General features: G+C 44.9%; 1 protein-coding gene across 3 annotated transcripts in view; it reads left to right on the top strand.

Moving 5' to 3' along the window:
- The window catches only part of LOC149338780 (uncharacterized), a 42,207-nt gene extending 21,417 nt beyond the window's left edge, over nucleotides 1-20,790 (top strand). For 2 of the 3 annotated variants that reach the window (XM_089547787.1, XM_089547785.1), the window contains 4 exons: nucleotides 3,446-3,747; nucleotides 8,704-8,742; nucleotides 12,653-12,691; nucleotides 18,270-18,362. In XM_089547787.1, coding sequence (XP_089403913.1) covers nucleotides 3,446-3,747; nucleotides 8,704-8,731 — 330 coding nt within the window. In that variant the 3' untranslated portion in view covers nucleotides 8,732-8,742; nucleotides 12,653-12,691; nucleotides 18,270-18,362. Of the gene's footprint in view, nucleotides 1-3,445; nucleotides 3,748-8,703; nucleotides 8,743-12,652; nucleotides 12,692-18,269; nucleotides 18,363-20,659 lie in introns of those variants that run through there. The other variant, XM_089547786.1, reaches the window with a different exon arrangement.
- The last annotated feature ends 833 nt before the right edge of the window (nucleotides 20,791-21,623 follow it).

Genomic DNA, 21,623 nt, shown 5'->3' with positions numbered 1-21,623 from the left:
TGCGCGCAACAACAAAGGCTTCAAAGATTTCCCTCGTCCGTGAAACTGTTGTAACGAAGGAGAATGGCGGAGAGTTCGAACAGAGAAGAACTTCCCTTGCACGTTTTATAACTGAGCGCCAGGTTGGCATTTGGGCCAGGTACATACAGGGACGAAGTTTCTTCTCTGAAGCGATCATTGATACATCGCCTCATTCCACCAATATCAAGCCCTGCACAAAACAGCGCCTATTAGGCAACGTGCTTAGGGCAGGCGCGGCAGCGAATAAAACACCAGCCGTACCTCTTGCGGCATAGTCATACGTGGCCCTAAAACGTTAATTGGCCGCAAATTGCCTCCCTTATTTGGTACATTAAACATGTTCCCGAACCCAGCGAGCAGCGCGGCTCAGATTGTGGGATGTAGTGAATCCGGGGAACTACATCGAAAGTTATGCTCCTAGGTTCTTCCTTCTTCTAGGCAAGAGGTTCGGTCGTACCTGACGACTCGTCGACAGTGCTGAACAAAATGACTCCTCAAGTGCTGCGTGCATCAAACACTCCATATGCGCGTGGAAACTTCCCTGCAGCTGCTGTTTGCCTCAAATGACATTCTTCAAGGCTCCTGAAGCAATATGTTGCGTGAAAACACTGGATTGGGAAGATAGCACAGATGGGAAACATTTTACTAACCCGCAAATATGGTCGTTGCCAATGAGGACTATTATTCACAGAAAGTGAACCTGGCCGTTATTCGGAAATTCCTTCGAAAGTGTGAACACTGAGTGAGACTCTCTTCGAAACTCACCTGCAGCTGCTGGTCATATTGCGCACGTAAGATATCGCTGAGCACAGGACAAAAACAGGATCCGATGCACTTATGAGTCCTCAGAATTTAGAGATTTTGACAGCAGGCGGGAGGAAATGCTTCATGGAGGCTGCTGGTACTGATGCCATATGAAATCCGGAGTGTGGAGCCAGAATCGTTGAAAGTTCTTTTATGCGTAGCATATTGCAATCACTCAGTTCAGCCCTTGGGCCCGGCCGGGCAGCCACCAAACGTGACGTGACGTCACGTGGTTTGGTGACGTGACCCTGGCGTGAGCCTGGGCATCGTTTTGGTGACGTCAGGTCACGTGGTGACGTGACGTCACCAAACCACGTGAAAAAAAAAGAAAGAAAAAGGGGGAAAATGAAAAAAAATGCGGCTGAGCATGGTGGCGGTTGCCACCGCCCTGTTTCAAAGGGGGCGCTCCTATCCATCCATCCATCCATCCATACGTCCCGGAGGAAAAGCTGCTTAGGAAATCGAGTGCCGCCAAGCAATACCTCGCGAAAAAAGACCGCGCAATATGCAACGCATTCTTGGCTTAACCAAGCTAAGCCTGGGCATCTTTATTTCTGTTCAAGCGCTTTTGCTCGTTTTGGGAAGAAAACAAATCATACCCCAACCCTACGAGCGACAGGCTTCAGCCTGCATGTGCATGGTGGAGGCAGGAACTACGCCGATGTTTCATTAGCCCCTATGTAGAAACCCCTCCGCCCGGTCCTGAAACAACTTGGGAATGGTATTCTCGAGGGCTTCTGACACACTATACCGACTGGCGTTTTCGCGTAGGCGCTAAGGAAGCATCGCCGTAGTTCCTTGCCTGCGCCATGCACATGCAGGCATAAGCATGTCGCTTGCAGGGCTGGGGCACAGCAGTTTTCTTATGAGTCATAAGTAATGGAGACCTTGGATGTCAACAGGAGGGCTCCAGCGTCTAGGCTATTTTATGCAATGAAGTGAGACACTTCCACAGTGTCTAGAACACGAAAACCTACTGCATAGGCAAAATAGGATATGCCCCTTTCTATGCTTCGAGCATTGATTTCACATGAGTGACAATCTGCATTTGAACTCTGCTTTGCCCTTCAAGTAGCGTTTTTCGAAGTGTAAATGTTCTATCTATAATTTTATCGAATGGCTCAGGGACACGAGCGTTCGGGTAGAGGCTGTGTGCACCATTATTTTCCCGTTTACTCAAGGAATTGCCAAATGAATAGCACGAACCCTTTCCGGATATGGTAGTCCTCATTCGCAGTGATCATCTAAGATGGCGGTACGAGCTCCAGGACGAACAAGTTTTCTTCCCTTCACGTTCGCGCACTTGAAAGTCACATTTAGTATACTAAGTCGGGGGCCCTCGAGAATACCATTCCTAAGTGGTTTCAAGACGTAGACGCCAAGAAAACACCGCCGTAGTTCCCTGCCTGCACCATAAGTAGGCAGGCTGAAGTGAGGACTGAGGGTTTAGAAACAAGGTAAAGCGTTTGGACAGAAAAAACTTTCAGTGACTCGTAATAAGGTATAGAGAAACATGCAAGTAACGCTGTTTGTTTCCTGTCGGATGTATGGTCAAGCGGCGCCGTTTTCTTGTGGCGGCTCATACTTTGGTCCAAAGGTACGAGTGCATCTGTGATCGCCTCTCATATAATGGTTCGTTCGTCGACGCCGCGGCCGCCGGATGGAACCTGGGGCTTATGAAACCTGCAAGAAGTGTTTCCGCTGCTTGAGCAGTGCTCTGTCCTCGGGAATTTTTCCGATGTACCGGTGACGGAAATCTTTGAAGCCGTGTTATCACGTGCAGAGTTATCATGAGTCAGCGTAGCTTCTTCTCTGCTCAGCAACGTGGGGCGTATCTTTATGGCACGCCTTTCTGCTTTTACTTTGTACACCTTGCAGCATTTCTTCTGTTTCTGCCAAAGCCTTCTTGTGCGCTCACGTAATAAATCGTTTTAGCAGTCACTGCACGCTCCTTTCCTCTGTTGTTTACACTGTGGCGATGCTAGTCAACAGCTCGCTCTGGAGCGTATCATAGTCAGCACGCTTAAGATGAATGCTCCAGCGAGTGTCTCCCATTGATATAAGCGCCAGTGGGCGTCGGCCATTGGGTCTGAGACAATACTGGGGTAGAAGCAGGGCACGAGAGACACCGCCGCAAACACAACATGCAGCGTGGTCTGGGAGAGAACGCCCAGTGCTGAGGGGCGATCATATAAGTGCAGGACACGAAATCGAGCGTTCGAGTTCAAATTCAAATTCAAATTCTTTGTTCAAATTCTTTATTTGCATTTAAAAGTACACAAAGATATGGCCATCACTGTCTGGACCCGTAGCCGTAGGCTACTCATGGGTCAAAAAAATGGAATACAATCATACAGACACTCACAATGCAATTAGAACTTGTAACAGCAGAGGAGATACATGTGTAAGAATGCAAGTGCAGAAATAGGAAAAGAGAAAAAACATCACAAGGAACAACTGTCTAATATGAAAAACATCGTCGATGTCCAAAAAACAAATGATAATAATAATAAAAACGAATGCGCGCAGCAGGTTGAGTAAGCATTAGTTCTTATTATGTATGTGCCGAAAGAATTTTATTGCTGTAGGAGTGAAATTTTGAGCGTATTTTGCTTCGTAGGGGAGGGTATCGACTACGGCGTCCACGACCACGCAGATGTCCCTAACCACGCCGACTTCCCCAACCACGCCGACATCCCCAACCACGCCCGCCGGCGTCCAAAACCACCGAGAAGTCCAGAACCACCCCGACGTCCACCACCACCCCGACGTCAACAACCTCGTCGACAACTTCAACATCGACAACTGTGACATCGCCAACTACAACGTCAACCAAAACAGCCACGACCCAGACCACGACACCGACAACGACGAAGTCGACGACCACCACGACATCCACGACCACCACATCAACAACCACGAGTGAGAAACATTTTTATCAGCATGCAAGAGCATTCAGTATGATGTCTTTATATGATATAGCTACAATGATCACTGCAATGCACCATATCAACAACCACGAGTAAGAAACATTTGTATCAGCAGGCTAGAGCACTCATATGATGTCTTCAAACGATATAGCTTGAATAATCACTGCAATGGGTGGTCGCTGCAATGAAGAGATTCCAGCCAAAGTAGAAAATGTGCTCCCTAAATAAGGAAATCAAAGTTAAAAAGATAGCACACACATCTTCGTGTTTAGGAATGTGGTCACCTATAGTTTGCATGTGCCCTTCAACGCTATTTAGCCAACGCACATGGTTTCACTTTAAGGATGTGCAACGTTCACCAGCGGACTGGAATGCTTTTCGCTCGTATATTTTGAACCGTGGTAGCAGTTTTGCAGAAAGAAAGTTTATCTCTTTCACGCACACTGTATATAGACAGATGACAGCAATACAGGATGTGGCATCTGAAAAGATCCTGGTGCAGTCACGCAAGCTAGCCTTTCGTAAAGCTGCTCGTAAAGTGAGCGGACAACATACAGTCATGCACAAGTGTTCCACATCGCTAGAACCGCGAGCTCTCTTCAGCAGTTACGACAACGGCCGCTGCCGGTGAGCCCAAAGCAGATTTTAAATACTTGAGTTGCGCACTGCTCAAAGAAAATATAAAGTGCTACCAATTGTTGCCAGAATCGCGAAACAAGCATGGTGGAAAGACACTCTCAAATACAAAGTACAAGGTTCCAAAGAAAAAACGCTTATGCAAGTATTTCCTGCCGTAGTAAACATGATGCTTTCTTTTAAGTAAAGGCCTCCTCACCTGTTGATGTCCACCTAAATCACAGAAATGTGTAAATTTCAGCGCAGATGACTCAGCAAAACGTCGTATGTCGCTAAAAGCACAAGATAAATATTTCTGTAATGGTTGATTGCGCCCAAGACTTATAGCAATAACTCCGCTTTTAGGGCAGATTCGGCTAGAAAATTTATGCCTAAAGGCAGTGTGAGAGCATGCAAAATCTGTGCCCTAAATGTCAGCCAATAAAGCCTTTTCAAGTTTAGTTTACGTTCCTAGGAACATAAAAGTTGTGTGCTATTGCTCTCTTCTTGGCGAAAAGTGAAAATCCAAAGAATTCAGTAGGGAAGAAGGTAAATTCTAGCCTATTTGTGTAAGCGAAGGATTAGCATTTTTTTCCCACTCTTCGAAGCCGGTTATAACCAGAGATCTGTTAACGAGAATTGGCTAATATTTAAAGATAAACTTTAAGAACTAACACAAAAATTTATCCCTAGAATAACTTTTCGTGAAAATCGCTCTAAACCCTGGTTTTCTAAGACACTAAAAAGACTGAAGGATAAAAAGAAGCGGCTTTTTCGCGCTGCCAAATTTAAAAGCAATTCCGAAGCGTGGGAGGAATACTTTTCAGCCGAAAAAGAATACTTGACTTCCGTCACCAACGCTAAACACTCATTTTTTAACAGCGACCTACCGCGCATGCGATGCGATAACCCCAAAAAATTTTGGCGCGTCATCAATCCCGCACCATCACACTCAATCACTCTCACTCATGCATCCGGTATTCAAGCCTCCGACACAGAATGCGCTAACATCTTCAATACGGCGTTCTCGTCAGTTTTCACCGAGAAGCGCAACCCGTCTCCAAGAATACCTCCTACTAATGCCACCTCACCGATGGACGCAATAACTTTTTCTTCAACTGGCATCTCGGCTTTAATTGAGAAAATCAAACTTTCCTTGTCAGCCGGCATTGACCAGATAAACACTAAACTACTAAAAAACACGAAATGTATCAGTGCAGTGTATCTTGAATTATTGTTTTCGCAATCACTCACTACAGGTCTCATTCCGGAAAACTGGAAAGTTGGGAAGGTCGTTCCACTCTACAAATCAGGTGACAAAAATTCCCCTCTGAACTACCGTCCTATTTCTTTAACTAGCGTGCCCTGCAAGATCATGGAACATGTCATATACTCTCAGGTAATGGACTTCTTAGACGCTAACAATTTCTTCCATCCATCCCAGCATGGTTCCGCAAGGGGTATTCATGCGAAACACAACTAGCCATGCTCCTCAACGACTTACATGCTGACCTGGACGCTAACCTTCAAGTTGACGCCATCTTTCTGGATTACGCTAAAGCATTTGATAAAGTTCCACATCAACGTTTAATACAAAAGCTTTCTATTCTAAACCTTCATCCTAACGTGCTAAACTGGATCAAGGCCTTCCTAAGAAATCGCTTTTAGTCAGTCATTGTAAATAACCAGTCTTCCAACCCTCTCCCTGTAACATCCGGCGTCCCACAAGGCTCTGTTCTTGCACCCCTATTGTTTTTAATATATATTAACGATCTCCCACAGTATGTATCCTGCCAAATTCGAATGTTCGCTGACGACTGCGTAATTTACCGCCAAGTAACAAACATAACTGATCAAGAAGCCCTCCAGCAGGACCTTAACCAAATTGAACAGTGGTGCGCAGATTGGCTTATGACACTCAACCCTAGCAAATGCAAGCTTTTTTCCATCAGCCGTCGCAAAAAGAGTCATGCCTTCAATACAAAATCGCTAACGAGTCCGTAGAATCTGTATCATCTTTCAAATACTTAGGCGTCACATTATCTAATGGCCTATCATGGAATGCACATATTGCTAACGTGATATCATCGGCTAACAAAACTCTGGGATTTCTTAAACGTCATCTTCGCCTCACCACACATCACGTGAAATTGCTCGCCTACAAGTCACTCATTAGACCTAAACTTGAATATGCATCCGCCATATGGGACCCTCATCATATTAACCTCGTAAACGATCTAGAAGCCGTTCAAAACCGCGCTACAAGGTTCATTCATTCTTCTTACTCCTACGACGTCAGTGTTTCAGCCTTAAAAACCAAATCAGCACTATCGCCTCTTTCCGTTCGTCGTCGCATAGCCACGCTATCACTGTACCACATGTTCTTTTACTCATCACTTAACCGTGCCCCTTATATCACGCCAGCATTATACATTTCTCACCGCACTAGCCACACGCTTCAAGTTTTTCGCCCACGTGCCCGAACTTTTACTTTTTCAGCCTCCTTCTTCCCACGTGCAGCTAAAGATTGGAACGGCCTTCCCCAGCATATCGTCGACATCACCTGTCCTTCATCATTTACAAGCAATCTAAACAACATTTTTTGTTCATGATCACAAATAGCATTTGTCTTGTACCTTTTCTGCTAATCCCACCCCTTATGTAATACCCCGCGAGGGGTCTTTAAGGTAATAAAATGAAATGAAATGAAGCGAAGACCTTGGGGAAAGCCCGCACTTGCGTCCATATTTTTAACAAAACCGTTTAAATAATAGTTCCTTGCTGCGGTTTCTGCGAAAGCGTTATTATTACTACATCACAGAGTGAAGGTTTCTTTTTGAGAAAACACTTTTAGAAGGTGTCAACCGATCACCGGCATCGAAACAGTGGTCTTCGAAGGAAAAAGCTCTGTACGCACGACTTGTTCCCACTACATAAGGTAAAGGTCTATATATATCGAAAATGCGTTGCGAAATGTCAGCGGGAACATTTCATGTTCCTCGGCCATTTCGACGGGAATTTGAGACATAACTGCCAATGCAACTGTATCCGCTTTTTCTAAGGGCGCAAATTATGCAACAGAAAATCTTTATGACAATGCGTAAAACATAAACTTTGTTCCAATATAACAGTTTTTATGATGCAAAGGCCGTCCATGGATTGCATCTGTAAAGCGACAGTGATCTGCTTCTCACATACCAGTTAGCGAACAGAACCTGTTGTAATGCTTACAGAAAGAAGCAGTGAGTTGTGTACATGGCTTTAAATTTATGGAAATGAGTAACTGATGCCTGTTTTCCCCAAAATCCAGTGCGTGGCCGCTGTACGGCAGGATACTGCCAAGCATAGCTTACGCGTCTGGTACTAGGGAGCACAAGACGTAGCGCCTCCGGCTGTCGGCGGAGTTCAGAGGTTCGATTCCCCTCTCACCGGCAGATTTCTTGGCATTCGTACACGGAAGAAAATATCCGACAAAGGTTGAAAAAGCAGCGCAAAACTGGAGCACTTTTTCTTTTGAAATAAATACTGCAAGAAATTGGAAGTCACCGTAACCAATTTTTCTTTCTGGTGCAAAGATTGCCAGAAATTTTCGTACATTGAATAAATAGCCGTGTATATGCTTAAATGTATGTAAATGAGTAAATGAAGTTTTTGCCTTAAAATTCAGTGCGCGCCAGATGTACTTCACAGCTGCAGAGCTTTACTGCGAGCAGTATTAAGCTACAAAACACTCATCTTCTCTGCACAGAGTGAGAATAAAGTTTTGTGCCTGCACATTAACTTCGCATACTATTAGGGCCAAACGCATTGCAGAAGAGTGTGGCTCGGAAATGCGTTTCAGCAATGAATTCTTCCTAGATGTACGATATTAGCTGAAATAATTTATCTTCGTTACATTCTAGTGTACAGCTTTCCTAAGGCAAAATTGAAACGTGATGAACGATAGAGGTGACAAATCAGCGAAGGCCCTTCTAGTCCTATCAAATTTAAGGAATGAATAATTGAACGGAACTTAAAAATGACTATCTCTCTTAGCATCTCTTAGGGTCCGATCAATGCGAGTTGAAGTATAAAAGGGGAGAATAATGGTGCCATAAATGGAAAACGGCGTCGCAAAGAATTTGATTAAACAGATATTAAAAGTAATGTTTCTATCCTATATTAATGTGAATGTATAAACCTCCAAAATTCTTTTCGCAAAAAGTTAAATCACCATCTTGTCTAGTGACTTTAGATGGACTTTAATCTTTTACTTTAACCTTTTACTTTAACGCAATGCTACATTATTGGCATTTGGTGTAAAAAAGTAATCATGATCTCTCTCCTCCTCCAGCCACGACAACACCCGAGCCGTTGGTTGAGAAGACATCAAGTAAGTAACTTCTGCTAATAGTTTACATGTGAATTTGGAGCATGTTGTACTATGCCAAGAAACAAGTTAGCTGTTGAAAATGCGGTAAGAACCTTGAGGATATGAAAATGAATGATTCCTTTAGGTTCTTTGATTTTACTTGTACTTAAAAGCCTTTCAAGGAGTTTTGCATAAGGGACACGATAGTGAAGTATATAGTAGGTGTTCAGATAATTACTAGCAGTTTGACATACGAGTGCCCTGATGTGCCGAGAAGCAGATTTGCTGAGAGATTGGTTGGCTATCGAATGGTTGATTCGAAGTGAAAGGCGGTGGCACCAGTGCTGGAACAAATTTATAGCAATGATTTCATAAAAAGGCCTCAGATTTAGAATAAAACTTGTTGCTTAATAAACAGTTGCTTCAAGAAATAATAAAGACTAATAATAACTGCACTCCTGTGCTTGTAAAAGCACAACACGAAGCGCGACAAAAAGCAAACGATAAAATACACGAGAAATGGTTTGTCGCCTATTTCGGTAGTTTTAACCATCATCAGCCTGACTACGCCCGCTGCAGGGCAAAGGCCTCTCCCATGTCTGTCCAATTAATCCCGTCCTTTCCCAGTTGCAGCCACCGTATCCTGGCAAACTTAATCTCACCCGCACACCTAACTTTCTCTCGCCCCCTGCTACGCTTGCCTTCTCTTGGAAAATTCATTCATTTACCCTTAACCCTTTCAGGCGCTCTGTACACAATTGTGTAAGCGCCAAACTTACAGCTTTTTCTCAGAAACCGGAGCACTTACCAGTGATTTCATTATTTCAGTCAAATTGAGTACCCTTCTTGTTGCAAATAAGTTGCTTTTTTTGTACCATGTAGCAAATGCAGTAAATATTATTTTACATAAGAATGAGCTAGCTAGCACTTTGTCCGCCGTTTTTGTGCAGACAGATTTTGCCGCGAGTGAAAACATCGATTGTTTTTGCTCAATTTAGAGCGTGATGTGAATTTTCGAAACACAAAGCGATTCCATGATCCCTAGGGTGTTTACCCGACACACGAGAACATTTTGATGTTATTATTTCTATCAAATCTGACACTTTGTACGGAATTCTCGACATCGTTGTAAGAACTGACCTGCTGGTCTTTCACGTTCGAAAACTAACAAATTCCCTTTCTTGAGGCCTGGATATACTACTTAGGTGAAAAAATAATTGATTTCAGTGAGAACAAAAAATGGCGCCTGAAAGGGTTAAAGGTGCACTGAAGAGGATTCTGAACTTGTCTTTTTGCCGCGGGAACTCGATCCACACGTTCCTAGCATTCTTAGAAACTGCGACTTATTGCCCTGTGTGGCCGATTTCCCCACTTAAATCGAATTAACATCCGGCTCCCGCCTTTATTTTTTGAATTCTCCCCGTACGGTGGCCGGAGTCGAAGAACGCGTGAAGTGCCTTTCAGCCAGCTCCGTGGAGGCTTTGCTTTCGCTTTATTTTGTTTTTTATGTTTCCATGAATAAATAGTTTCATTCGCAGATAATATAGCCGCAAAATAAGCCCGCAAAAATAAAAATACGCGCGGACTATTTGCTACTACGGACTACTACGTATTACTCCGCCGATGGCAGAGCGGCAGGCCGCCACGGGACTGGGTGAAAGGTACTCCACGCTTTGTTCGACTCCGCCCACCGTACGGGGGAGAATTAAAAAAAGAAGGCGGGAGCCGGACGTTAATTCGATTTAATTGGGGAAATTGGCCACACAGGTCAATAAATCGAGGTTTCTAAGAAAGCTCGCAACGTGTACATCTAGTTCCCGCGGCAAAAAGACAAGTTCAGATTCCTCTCCAGTGCGCCTTTAAGAACCAGAGAGAATCCTGCCTTTGCATTGAATGCCCTACCAAAGGCCATTTTTTCCTCTTCATTTCTACTAGGATGTCATAACCCGCATTTGTTCCCTCACCCACTCCGCCTGCTTCCGATCTTTTAAGGTTACAGGTATACTTTTTCTTTCTAAGGCTCGCTTCGTTGTCCTAAAATTAAGCTGAACCCTCGTTTTTAGCTTCCATGTTTCTCCCCATAGGGGAGTACCGGTGAGACAGAGCTGTTGTATAGTTTTCTCTCAAGCGATACTGGCAAACTGCCATTCATGATCTCAGAGGACGTATCATATGCTCTTCGCCCCATTCTTAGTATCCTATGTATTTCCCTCTCATGATCCGGATCAGCGGTCACTACCTGTCCTAAGTAGACATATCCTCTTACTACTTCCAGTACCTTGCTACCAATTGCGAACTGCTGCGTTTTTGCTAGCCCGTTGAATATTACTTTGGTTTTCTGCGTGTTAATTTTTAACCCCATGGTTCTGCTCCTCCTGTAACTCATTGATCATGGTTTGCAGTTCAGGTCCTTAGTTACTGAGCAAGGCAATGTCATCGGCGAATCACAGATTACTGTGGTTTTCACATGCAAGGATACAGTAGATGCCCACCTCTGCATGTTCCGGGCTTCAGCATAACTCTTCGCAGACTCTGCACGGCAAAGCGTTATTAGTTGCAGAAGATAGTCTCCGACATTAAGCAAAATAGAGCTGCGGCCCTTCCCGCCATTCGCAGTTAAGTAACAGTTAGGCTACATAGCAGTTAGGTGACAAAGCCTGTTGCAATACATACAGCAAGAAGCAGAGACAGTCAAACAGCCGGATACTGACATGAATATCTTAGGAGTCTATAACCAGGGGACACAAGACGTAGCGCTTTCGGCTGTCGGCACAGTTGATAGGTTCTATTTCCTTCACACCGGTAGTACTTGTCCTGGAGAAAGTGCATTGGTTTCTCTCGTGACGCATCCTGGATGAGCACGTTTGCGCAAACTTTGAAATGCAGCCAAAGACAGGAGCACTTATTCTCCGGAAAAAAATACTTCATGGAATTGCAAGCCACATACCGTTACCAGTTGTTCTTTTTGGTTAAATGATTCCCAGAGAGCCGTATACTATATAAGCAGTCGCATGCATGCCTTTATGTGTATGGCGATGATTAATTACTGCTTGTTTGGCGAAAAATTCAGTTCGCGGCAGCTGTGAAGCTGCAGAGCAGTAATACGAGGGATATTAGGCCACAAGAATCTCTACTTCGGTTTGCCGAGCAAGACACAAAGTTCTGTGCCGGTACATTTATTTTGAATACCATTAGGGCCGAAGACATTACAGAAGGGAGTGGCTATAAAATCTTTCAGGCTTGAATTCTTTCCTGCTGCGCAATTTTAGCTAGAATAATTTCCCTCCGTCACACCCCTAGTTTTACAGCGTAGCTAAGGCCATACTGGAACATGATCAACAAGAGATGGCGATAAATCCGGAAAGGAAGTTCCAGTCCTATCAAATTTAAGGAATGAATAACTAGAGGGAACTTCAAAATATTATCCCTCTGTGTGGCATCAATGCGAGCTGAGATATAGAATGGCAGAATAAAGTTGTCATAAATGCAAAACGGTTTCGCAAAGAATTTTCTGAAAACAGAATTTAATATATTTCTCATCATCATCACCATCATCATCAGCCTGACTACGCCCACTGCAGGTCAAAGGCCTCTCCCATGTCTCTCCATTAACCCTATCCTTTGCCAGTTGCGACCTCCGTATTGCAAGTTTCTTAATCTCATCCGCCCACATAACTTTCTGCCGCCGCCTACTACGCTTGCCGTCTCTTGGTATCCACTCCGTTACCCTTAAGGACAAGCGGATATTTGTAGTCTACAATTAATGTGATATAAATCTCCAAAAATATGCTCGGATATTTAAATGAACATCTTGTCAAGCGACTTTCGATGGACCTTATTGTTTTACTTTAAACCCATTTTTTGACGTGCACAATGCAGCTAATATGGGCTTTGGCGTTCAAAGCTAATCACCTTCGAACTCCTCCTCCAGCCACAACCACGACAGAGCCAGTGGTCGAGAAGACATCAAGTGAGTAACTTTTTGCGTATAGTTTATATATGTGGATTTTGAGCATGCTCTTCTATGCAAGGAAACAAGTTAGCTGTTGCAAACGCTGAAAGAACCTTCAAAATATATAAATTCATTATGCTTTTCATTTGCTTGAATATATTGCACTTAAAAGCTTTTCAAAGAGGATTACATGGGGACAGGTGAGTAAAATACATATTTGTTGTTCAAATACCTCGCAGTTTGACAAAGAAGGGCCTCATATACCCAGAAGCACCATACCCCCCCCCCCCTTCAAATATATGTACCCACCCTTTATGTAATACCGCTCGTGGATTGTTAAGGTAATAAAATGAATTGAAATGAAAGCAGATGCACTGAGGGGATGGTCGGCTTTCGAATGTTTGACTCCAAGTGAAAGGCGGTGGCACCGGTTCTAGGAAAAATTTGTAGCAATGATTTCATAAAAAGGCCTCAAATAGCGAACAAAACTAGCTGCTTAATATTGCCACGTATCATTGTAGTGTTTGTTCGTTCACGCTCAAGGCTGCAGGAAAGGGCTATTATCATTTTTGTTCGTGTTCGAGAAGCGACCAGTCTAATCTCGATTAATCGCAGCCATGAAAGGCTGCATCTAGGTTTTTCCAGATTACTGTAGATGATCTTGTCCTGCTATCTGGAAGTTTCCTTGCCGGCTTTAAATTGAACGATGCCGCGAGCAGCGGGCATTCATAGTTCGACGACCGCCGAGCACGCCTGTTGCTTACGCCGCCGCCGAGTGATTCAGTTCTTTTGAGGGCGCAAGTCAGCCCAAATAAAGAGCTTCGTTTACAAGTCTTTCTGGTGTCTTCCTGACCGCTGGACTGCCGTCACTACAACGTGACATCTGGTGGAGGTGCTGGGTAGCCTTCCAGGTACCGGACAACCCCTGCAAGTCATGACGCCAGCCCTTTGAGTTATTCACCAAAAGACCTGACTCCAGTCTACCACGCAGCCTCTAGAGCCTCCAGCCATGACTTACGCCTCAGCAGTGCGCCGTCCTGTACCTCGACGACGGGACACAAGCCCCTATCGCACTTAGCCAGCTGCGATGGAGCCCCGCCTTCTCGCCCCAACTCGCCCGTCCTACGAGCGTCGCACACGGCCGAGGAAATGCGACGAGTGGAGAACACCCGACCAGCGCCGCCCACTATGCTTCCACTGCGGAGAAGCCGGTCACATTTTCCGGTACTGTCCATACAGGAGAATGGGCATCCGAGGGTTCTCTTACGACGCCCCACGACCCCGACCTGGCCAGCGACCAGCCGAAGTCGGATTTTTTGCGTCGGGAAGGATGCTCATCGCCGAGCCGCCTATCGCGTTCTCCGTCGCCATCGTCACCGCGCTATATATCTCCTAGCCGAGGCTACGCAGTGCGTGGACGCTTCCCCAGCCCCCGAAGGTTAAACTGAATAAAGCAGCCTCTGGAGGTGAGGTTGCTTCTGAGCGCAAGAACTAAGATCCTCCATCGACGAAAACAGAAGACCATGCCTCAACTACGACGACAACTACGACGACAACTTCCGACGACAACTACGACGACAACTACGACGACAACTACGACGACAACTACGACGACAACTACGACTACAACTACGACGACAACTACGACGACAACTACGACGACAACTACGACGACAACTGCGACGACAACTACGACGACAACTACGACGACAACTACGACGACAACTACGACGACAACTTCGACGACAACTTCGACGACAACTTCGACGACAACTTCGACGACAACTTCGACGACAACTTCGACGACAACTTCGACGACAACTTCGACGACAACTTCGACGACAACTTCGACGACAACTTCGACGACAACTTCGACGACAACTTCGACGACAACTTCGACGACAACTTCGACGACAACTTCGACGACAACTTCGACGACAACTTCGACGACAACTTCGACGACACGGCCAGACTTGAAGCTTTTACCATCGCCCTTAAACCTTATTTTGAATGCTAATGAACTCGAAGTTTGCATTCTCCGTGTTTATTTTCATTTTAAAGCATCGAGACGATGCTTCTTTGGAAGGGGGGTAATGCCACGTATCATTGTAGTGTTTGTTCGTTCACGCTCAAGGCTGCAGGAAAGGGCTATTATCATTTTTGTTAGTGTTCGAGAAGCGACCAGTCTAATCTCGATTAATCGCAACCATGAAAGGCTGCATCTAGGTTTTTCCAGATTACTGTAGATGATCTTGTCCTGCTATCTGGAAGTTTCCTTGCCGGCTTTAAATTGAACGATGCTGCGAGCAGCGGGCATTCATAGTTCGACGACCGCCGAGCACGCCTGTTGCTTACGCCGCCGCCGAGTGATTCAGTTCTTTTGAGGGCGCAAGTCAGCCCAAATAAAGAGCTTCGTTTACAAGTCTTTCTGGTGTGTTCCTGACCGCTGGACTGCCGTCACTACAACGTGACAATATAGTCCAAGGTTCGACGGAACACCGTCTGGTCAGGGTGAAGCATTATTTATTCATAAAGGAAAATTGGGTCACTGACCAAGTCAAAAGATGAAAAATGACGTTTCGGATCCCATACGGGGCCCTTGTTCACAATAAGGCTGTCACAGAAGAAGGGATGGTTATATACGCTTCAGAATTTTCGCAAACTTTTCACGTAGATATGATGTAGCGTGCCCTGATTCTTGCTTAGCGTGTTGGCCGTTGTCTGGATGATTAGGGATTCTAGATGCAGTCTTGCAGATAGGTTTCTTTCCGTCGCTGCTTAATAGAAAATTGCTTCAAGAAGTATTATTGGATTGGTGACTGAAGAAAATGGCTGTAAAGGTCGCAAGTTTATGATATTTATTTTTCGTTATAGCCACGTCGAGCTGCGCTCCTTTGCTTGTAAAAACACGACACCAAAGGTGACAAAATGCTATAGATAAAACATGCGCACATGGTTTTTTTACCATTTCGGTAGTTTTCGCACGCAAGAATATACATAATAGGTGCAGAGCTCCCAACTTTTCTGCTACAACCATAACTTTTTTGCGAATTCTGTCCCTCAAAGAGTAAATCTTGCAGGACATGTTTTTTCTATATTTCACAAAATGTGGCTTCGGCATTTCGCAGAAAGTTCTGTACACTAGATTTCTAGCCGTAGATTTCTATTGTAGTAGGCATTTCGAGAGGTGAATCATAACGTGTCTTTACTGAATTTAAGCCGTAGTTTCATTTAGATTCATTGCTTTTTACTGCCCGCTAATATACAGAATTACTTCGATGAAGGCGATGAAAGCGAATTTCGATGAAGGCGCGTTGACTGTACCATGTCAGTGCACGTTAAAGAAACCAGTTGGTCGAAATTTCCGGAGCCCTTCACCACGACGTTCCTCATAGCCTGAGTCGCTTTGGGACGTAAAACCCCATAAAACCAAAACCAAACCATTCCTAGAGCAGTGCGCCTTTCGTTGGACGTCGTTTAAAGAAGGTGGAGGGCGCGCTTATAGATTTTGTGAAGGATCACCTCTAGGGCGTTCTCATCGCATTTCCGCAAGTGGAGGTACGATGCCCAATAGAGCATACGGCTGGTTATAGATGCATTGGCGAGCCTAAAAGCGTCTTTGCGTCGTAACCCCACCCACACACCGCTTATTAGATACCCGACGGCCCACCTGGTTACCAATCTTGCGCAGCTTCTGCAAGGTTGTAGCAATCATTCAGTTGCACTGAATAGAGCGTCCCAACACTTTCTCATCGCGATCAGAGATGGGTCCACTGGGAAGGGCGAGGGCGATTTTAGTGGTGCACTTCGGGTTGGGCCGGAGGTGTACGAATTCTGATTTGGTAGGAGAGCATTCCAGGCCACAGTTATGAGCGTATACATCGACGATAGTCGCCGCTTGTACCAGGTTGGGCTCGATTTGCCTTAGCGACCTATGTGCTGCCTAGAGCGTGATGTCACAGTGGTAGCCCTGCAGGAGCCGGGAGAGAGCGCCACACAAACCAATTATAAGATCTATCAGCGGGATGTGGAGACCGCACTCTGTGTCAACTTTCACGGCTACCCCGGTTCATTTGGACTGCAGTACGGCCTCTTCGTACGTTATGGTGACTCTCCTTCCGCTTAGGAAACAGGAGCGCTAACTACACCTACTCAGCATATACAGCTCAGGCCCGTGTGCTGTGCGATGTCAGTGCACGTTAAAGAACCCCAGGTGGTCGAAATTTCCGGAGCCCTCCACTACGGCGTCTCTCATGGCCTTAGTCGCTTCGGGACGTTAAACCCGATAAAACTAAACTAAAGTAACCAAAATTTCCTAATGTAACGCACACTGACATATTCAGCGAAGCCCTCAAGATGGCAGGAAAGGAACCCGTAATTATAGTTGGGGATTTAACTACCAGGGTGAGATGGGCGCGCTGCCTATTCAGTGTGCGGAACGCAATCAACGTTAAAGACGCCAAAGCGCGTATAGTTGCTCGATACGCCATAGCTCTAGCTCTGTAAGCAGGTTTAGCAGTTGATCAACCCGAGCTAGTTTTTAAATACAACAGGTATACACTTCGGAAAGAAAACTGAAATTGCTACGAAGGGCTGCTAAAATCACGAAACAAACATGACGGAAAGAAAATTCGCGAATACAAAGTGTCAGTTTGCAGTGATAAGAAAAAGTTTATGCAAGTACTTCTTACAATAGTAAAAGAAATGTTTTGAATGTAGTAAGCGCCGCCTTAGCGGTTGATGCCCACCTAAATCACAGTTGTGTGCTTTTAAGCAGCAACCTGTCTCCAGAAAAGTGGCACGTTTCTAAGGGCACAAAGGAATATGCTCTATGATATGCTCTATACCAGCATTTTATTTAGGGCAGACTGCGCCACGAGATTCATGCCTAAACGCAGTTTGAGAGCATGCAAAATCTCTGCACCAAGTGTCAGCCAATAGAGGCTTCCCAAGTTTACTGTACTTATCATAGCAAGCTATTTTTATGATATAGTGACATAAAAATTGCCGTGCTGTTGCTCTCCTGTGGCCAGAAAGTGTAAATCAAAATTACTCTTTGTTTGGTGCCAAATTCAGTGTGCGGCAGCTGCACTTCACAGCTGCGGAACCGTATTGCGAGGAGTATTAAGCTACAAGACGCACTGCGCCGAGCGAGACGAAACGTTCTGTGCGGGTACATTTATTCCGATTACCATTAGAGCCAAACGCATTAGGCAAAAGAGCAGATGGAAAATATATTTCAGGCATGAATTCTTCATAGCTCTACAATATTACGTCAAAAAATTTACGTTAGTTACATGCCTTGTTTTGCTACGCACCTAAGGTCCTAGAGAAACATCAATGATCTCCTATAGAAGTATTCGGGAAGAGGTTGCTGTTTAACTCTTTTTGTGTGGGATCAATGCAAGCTAAAATATTGAAGGTAGTATAAAGTTCTCATAAATGCTAAACGGTGTTGCAAAGAATTTTCTAACACAGAATTTAAGGTAATGTTTGTATGCTATTAATAATGTGAATATATAAATCTGAAAACCTTTGTTAGAGGCTAGAATCAGCATCTTTTCTAGCGACTTTCAATACTTTTTTACGTATGCAGTGCTGAAGTGGCATTTGGTGTTAAAAAGTAATCATCTTCTCCATCTTCCTCTAGCAACGACAACGATAGAGCCGGTGGTCATGCGGACAACAAGTGAGTAACTGTTGGGTGTAGCTTTTATATATGTCAATTTTGAGCATGTTGTAGTATGCGAAAAAACAAGTTAGCTGTTGCAAGTGCTGAAAGACCCTCAATAAATTCTCGACGGTTTTATTTGTTTTGTTATAGTTTACTTAGCGGTATTACATGAGGGACAGGCTAGTTATTAATGCGAAAGCATTACTAGGCTATGTCGGTGGTTTCGTGTCCGCAAAATATGTCGGCAGAGATTGCACCTAAGTGTGAAAATATATCGTCAACACTGTGGTTGTAATAAAAGCGGTATGGGAGGATGCCGGGCAAGTAATTTGGTTCCGATCGGATGATTAGTAAATTAATTAGACCCAAAAAGTGACCAAACGTAGGTGTGGTCGGGCCGGAGTGGCGCGAGATTTGAATACCTGGAATTGCCGTACCACGTGACGCCCCCACTTACCACGTGTTTTGCCATGTAACAGCCAGTGTGGGCGGAGCCAACGCGCGGCGCCAAACTTGAAAGTTTGAAACCATGCGTCAAGGGGAACAGACGAATTGCACATTCAAATGATTCAGTGATCGATCAGGAATTGTTACCTGTTTGATTTGTACTCGACAAGTGTCCGATAAGTCATTGATAACCAATTAATAAGTGATCAATATGAATTGATAATTTATCGATAAGGAATCATACATGGCTGACAACGAATGGTAATTGTCGATAAGTAATTGATAAGTGATTGATAAACGATCAATAAGTAACGACTGATTGATGAGCGATCGATAAGAATTGATAAGCGATCGATAAGTGATCTATATAACTTGTTGACTGATCGATGCGTGTTAATGATCAATTGTATGTGTGATATCAAATATGTGCCTGCCAAAAAAGTTACAAGTTACCAGTGTGCTTGACGGTGTTGAGGGAGTAACATTCCAACGTGCCGAGGAGGCGTCAATTCTTTCGAATTACTCCAATGCGGATCACCTCATTGCGCTCAATCGGCTTACCTAGAAGTTAGAATGGCGGCACTTGTCGCACTGGGCTTACAACCCAGCAGCTGTCGCACTGGGATTACTTAAAAGACCAGCACGTGTCGCACTGGGCTTGCCCAGAACGCCGGCACGTGTCGCCCTCTGCTTACTTACAATCCAGCACGTATCTGTCGCACTCGGCTTAGCTAGAACGCAAAAAAGCAACTTGAAATGTGGAGGCGTCATTGTTTTCGCTTTTCTCTAATGCTGCTTACCGCAGTGATCTCGAATATATATATATTTGTTGTACTGATAACTAGCAGTTTGACAAAAGAGGGACGTGATACACCCAGAAGTAGATGCGCTAAGGGGCTGGTTGCCTGTCCATTGGTTGATTCGAATTTAAAGCCGGTGGCAGTGGTGCTGGGAAAAATTTGTAGCATGATTTCACAAAAACGCCTGATATGGAAAACAAAACCTGTTGCTTAACAGAAAGGTGCTTAAAGAAGTAATAAGGGATTGATTATTGAAGAAAATAGCTGTATAGGTAGCAAGTTTATAAAATTTAGTTTCCGTCATAGCCGCGTCGAACTGCACTCCTGTGCTCATATGAACACAACACAAAGGCCGACAAAAGCTAAAAATAGAATACGCGCCAAATGGTTTGTGGCCTAGTTCTGCCGTTTTGGCTGGAATTAACATAGTTGGTAGGTGCACAGCTCCCCATTTTCGTGTTTTTTCTAACGGCTAATATTGCAGAATTGCTTGCGGCTGCCAACGAAACCATCAATTCTGGTTTATCTATGCGTTCTTTTGAAAAAGCTCACCTTGGCCATGTGATATCTATTAAGCATCTTTACGGTTATGAGTGCAGGAAGGTGGGATGGGTCGGTAGTGGGAGAGTAGAGTTGGTATTGTCCGGGTTTGCAGACTGCGCCAACGGTGTTGCTCCCTGGTAGGGAGGGGGAGTTGGGGGTGGCTATATTTGCCTTTCGGCACGAGCATTCGCAATGCGTTCAGTGAAGGTACACGCACTCTCATGTGAGAAACCCCCCATGAGATCCGCTGTGCCCGGTTTCTAGACCTTCGGGCTAAAGAATCGGCGGCCGCGTTGCCTGGGTTTCCAGAGTGCGCGGGCACCAAGATGAGCTCAGTGCTGCAGTAGAAAGCGGGTGGGTGGGGGGGGGGGGGGGGGGTTCTGGGTCAGTATTTAGTAGGTGGAAAGGTAGACTCTGCCCCTAGCATAATTTAGCATTGCAGTTCGTGAATTACTCAGTATATAGGTAGCACTAAAGCTGCCAAGCGCAAGCGCTATAGCTATTTCTGATGCTTCTGCACAGAAGGCAAACCTGACTCATATCCTCCTGGCCTGGCCGCCTTCGCCTCCACCCGGCGGGTCGGTGCCACTCCAAGCATGGGAGAACAGGGAGACCTCACTATGCTCCATGGACCCGGCAATACAAGAGATCGTCACCAGCCGCGCTGCCAGCGTCATGGGCCTTTTAGGCATGAACGTTTGAGTGTGGTGGGGTAGTGCGGGGACCCAGCGGCCTGGGAGGGCACGAACTCCGCTGCACAATAAAGTTTCTTTCTTTACACTTATGAGCGTAATTTATAATTTCTGCGCCAAAATGTGGAGTAAAGTAACTTCGACTGTGGCAGCATTGTTTTTTTTTATGCAAAACGTAGCGCATCGTTAAATACAACGAATCAGACCCATAATAAATCATTTAAGAGCCGGCACTTGCGCATCAAAGGTCCTCTTCAGGAGCTTTCAACAGCTGGTCATATCATAGGATCAATTGCTTTCCACAGCTGGCCATATCATAGGATCAATACTTAAGCGCCCTGACAACCTCCTCATCATTACAAAGCAGCACATTGTTTCGCACGTTTGACCAGATGCTTCGATATTTTCATCGCAATTTTCGCTCTTTACAAGACGCATATCAGTGCATCAAAATTCAATATGCAACTTCTTGATAAATCTGAAGAAGCTAGTTATTGTCAGTCTGAACTCCAAAAGAATAACGCGGCCGCTCCCATGCTAATAGCCAAAACCACACCGACTGAAATTCTACAGTGCCTTTCTTTGCTTGTTTGTCTATGCGAAGAAATTCCTTTTCTGTCCATGAAATCTACTTTATTCTGTTCATAAAATACACTTTAATCTGTGAGTACTCAGCCAGTTTAATCATACACCATCCGCTCATCTCGATTTCACTAATATCGAATGCATTTGCTGTGGCCAATAGCCGGCATCCACATTTCGATTTAAAATACATAATGGCAGGCTTGCGGGGT

This window comes from Amblyomma mixtum, chromosome 6, assembly GCF_055824585.1.
Source record: "Amblyomma mixtum isolate Tamu chromosome 6, ASM5582458v1, whole genome shotgun sequence".
Classification (NCBI taxonomy): Eukaryota; Metazoa; Arthropoda; class Arachnida; order Ixodida; family Ixodidae; genus Amblyomma; species Amblyomma mixtum.
Note: the sequence above shows the minus strand (reverse complement) of the source record. Positions and strands in the feature narration are given on the sequence as shown.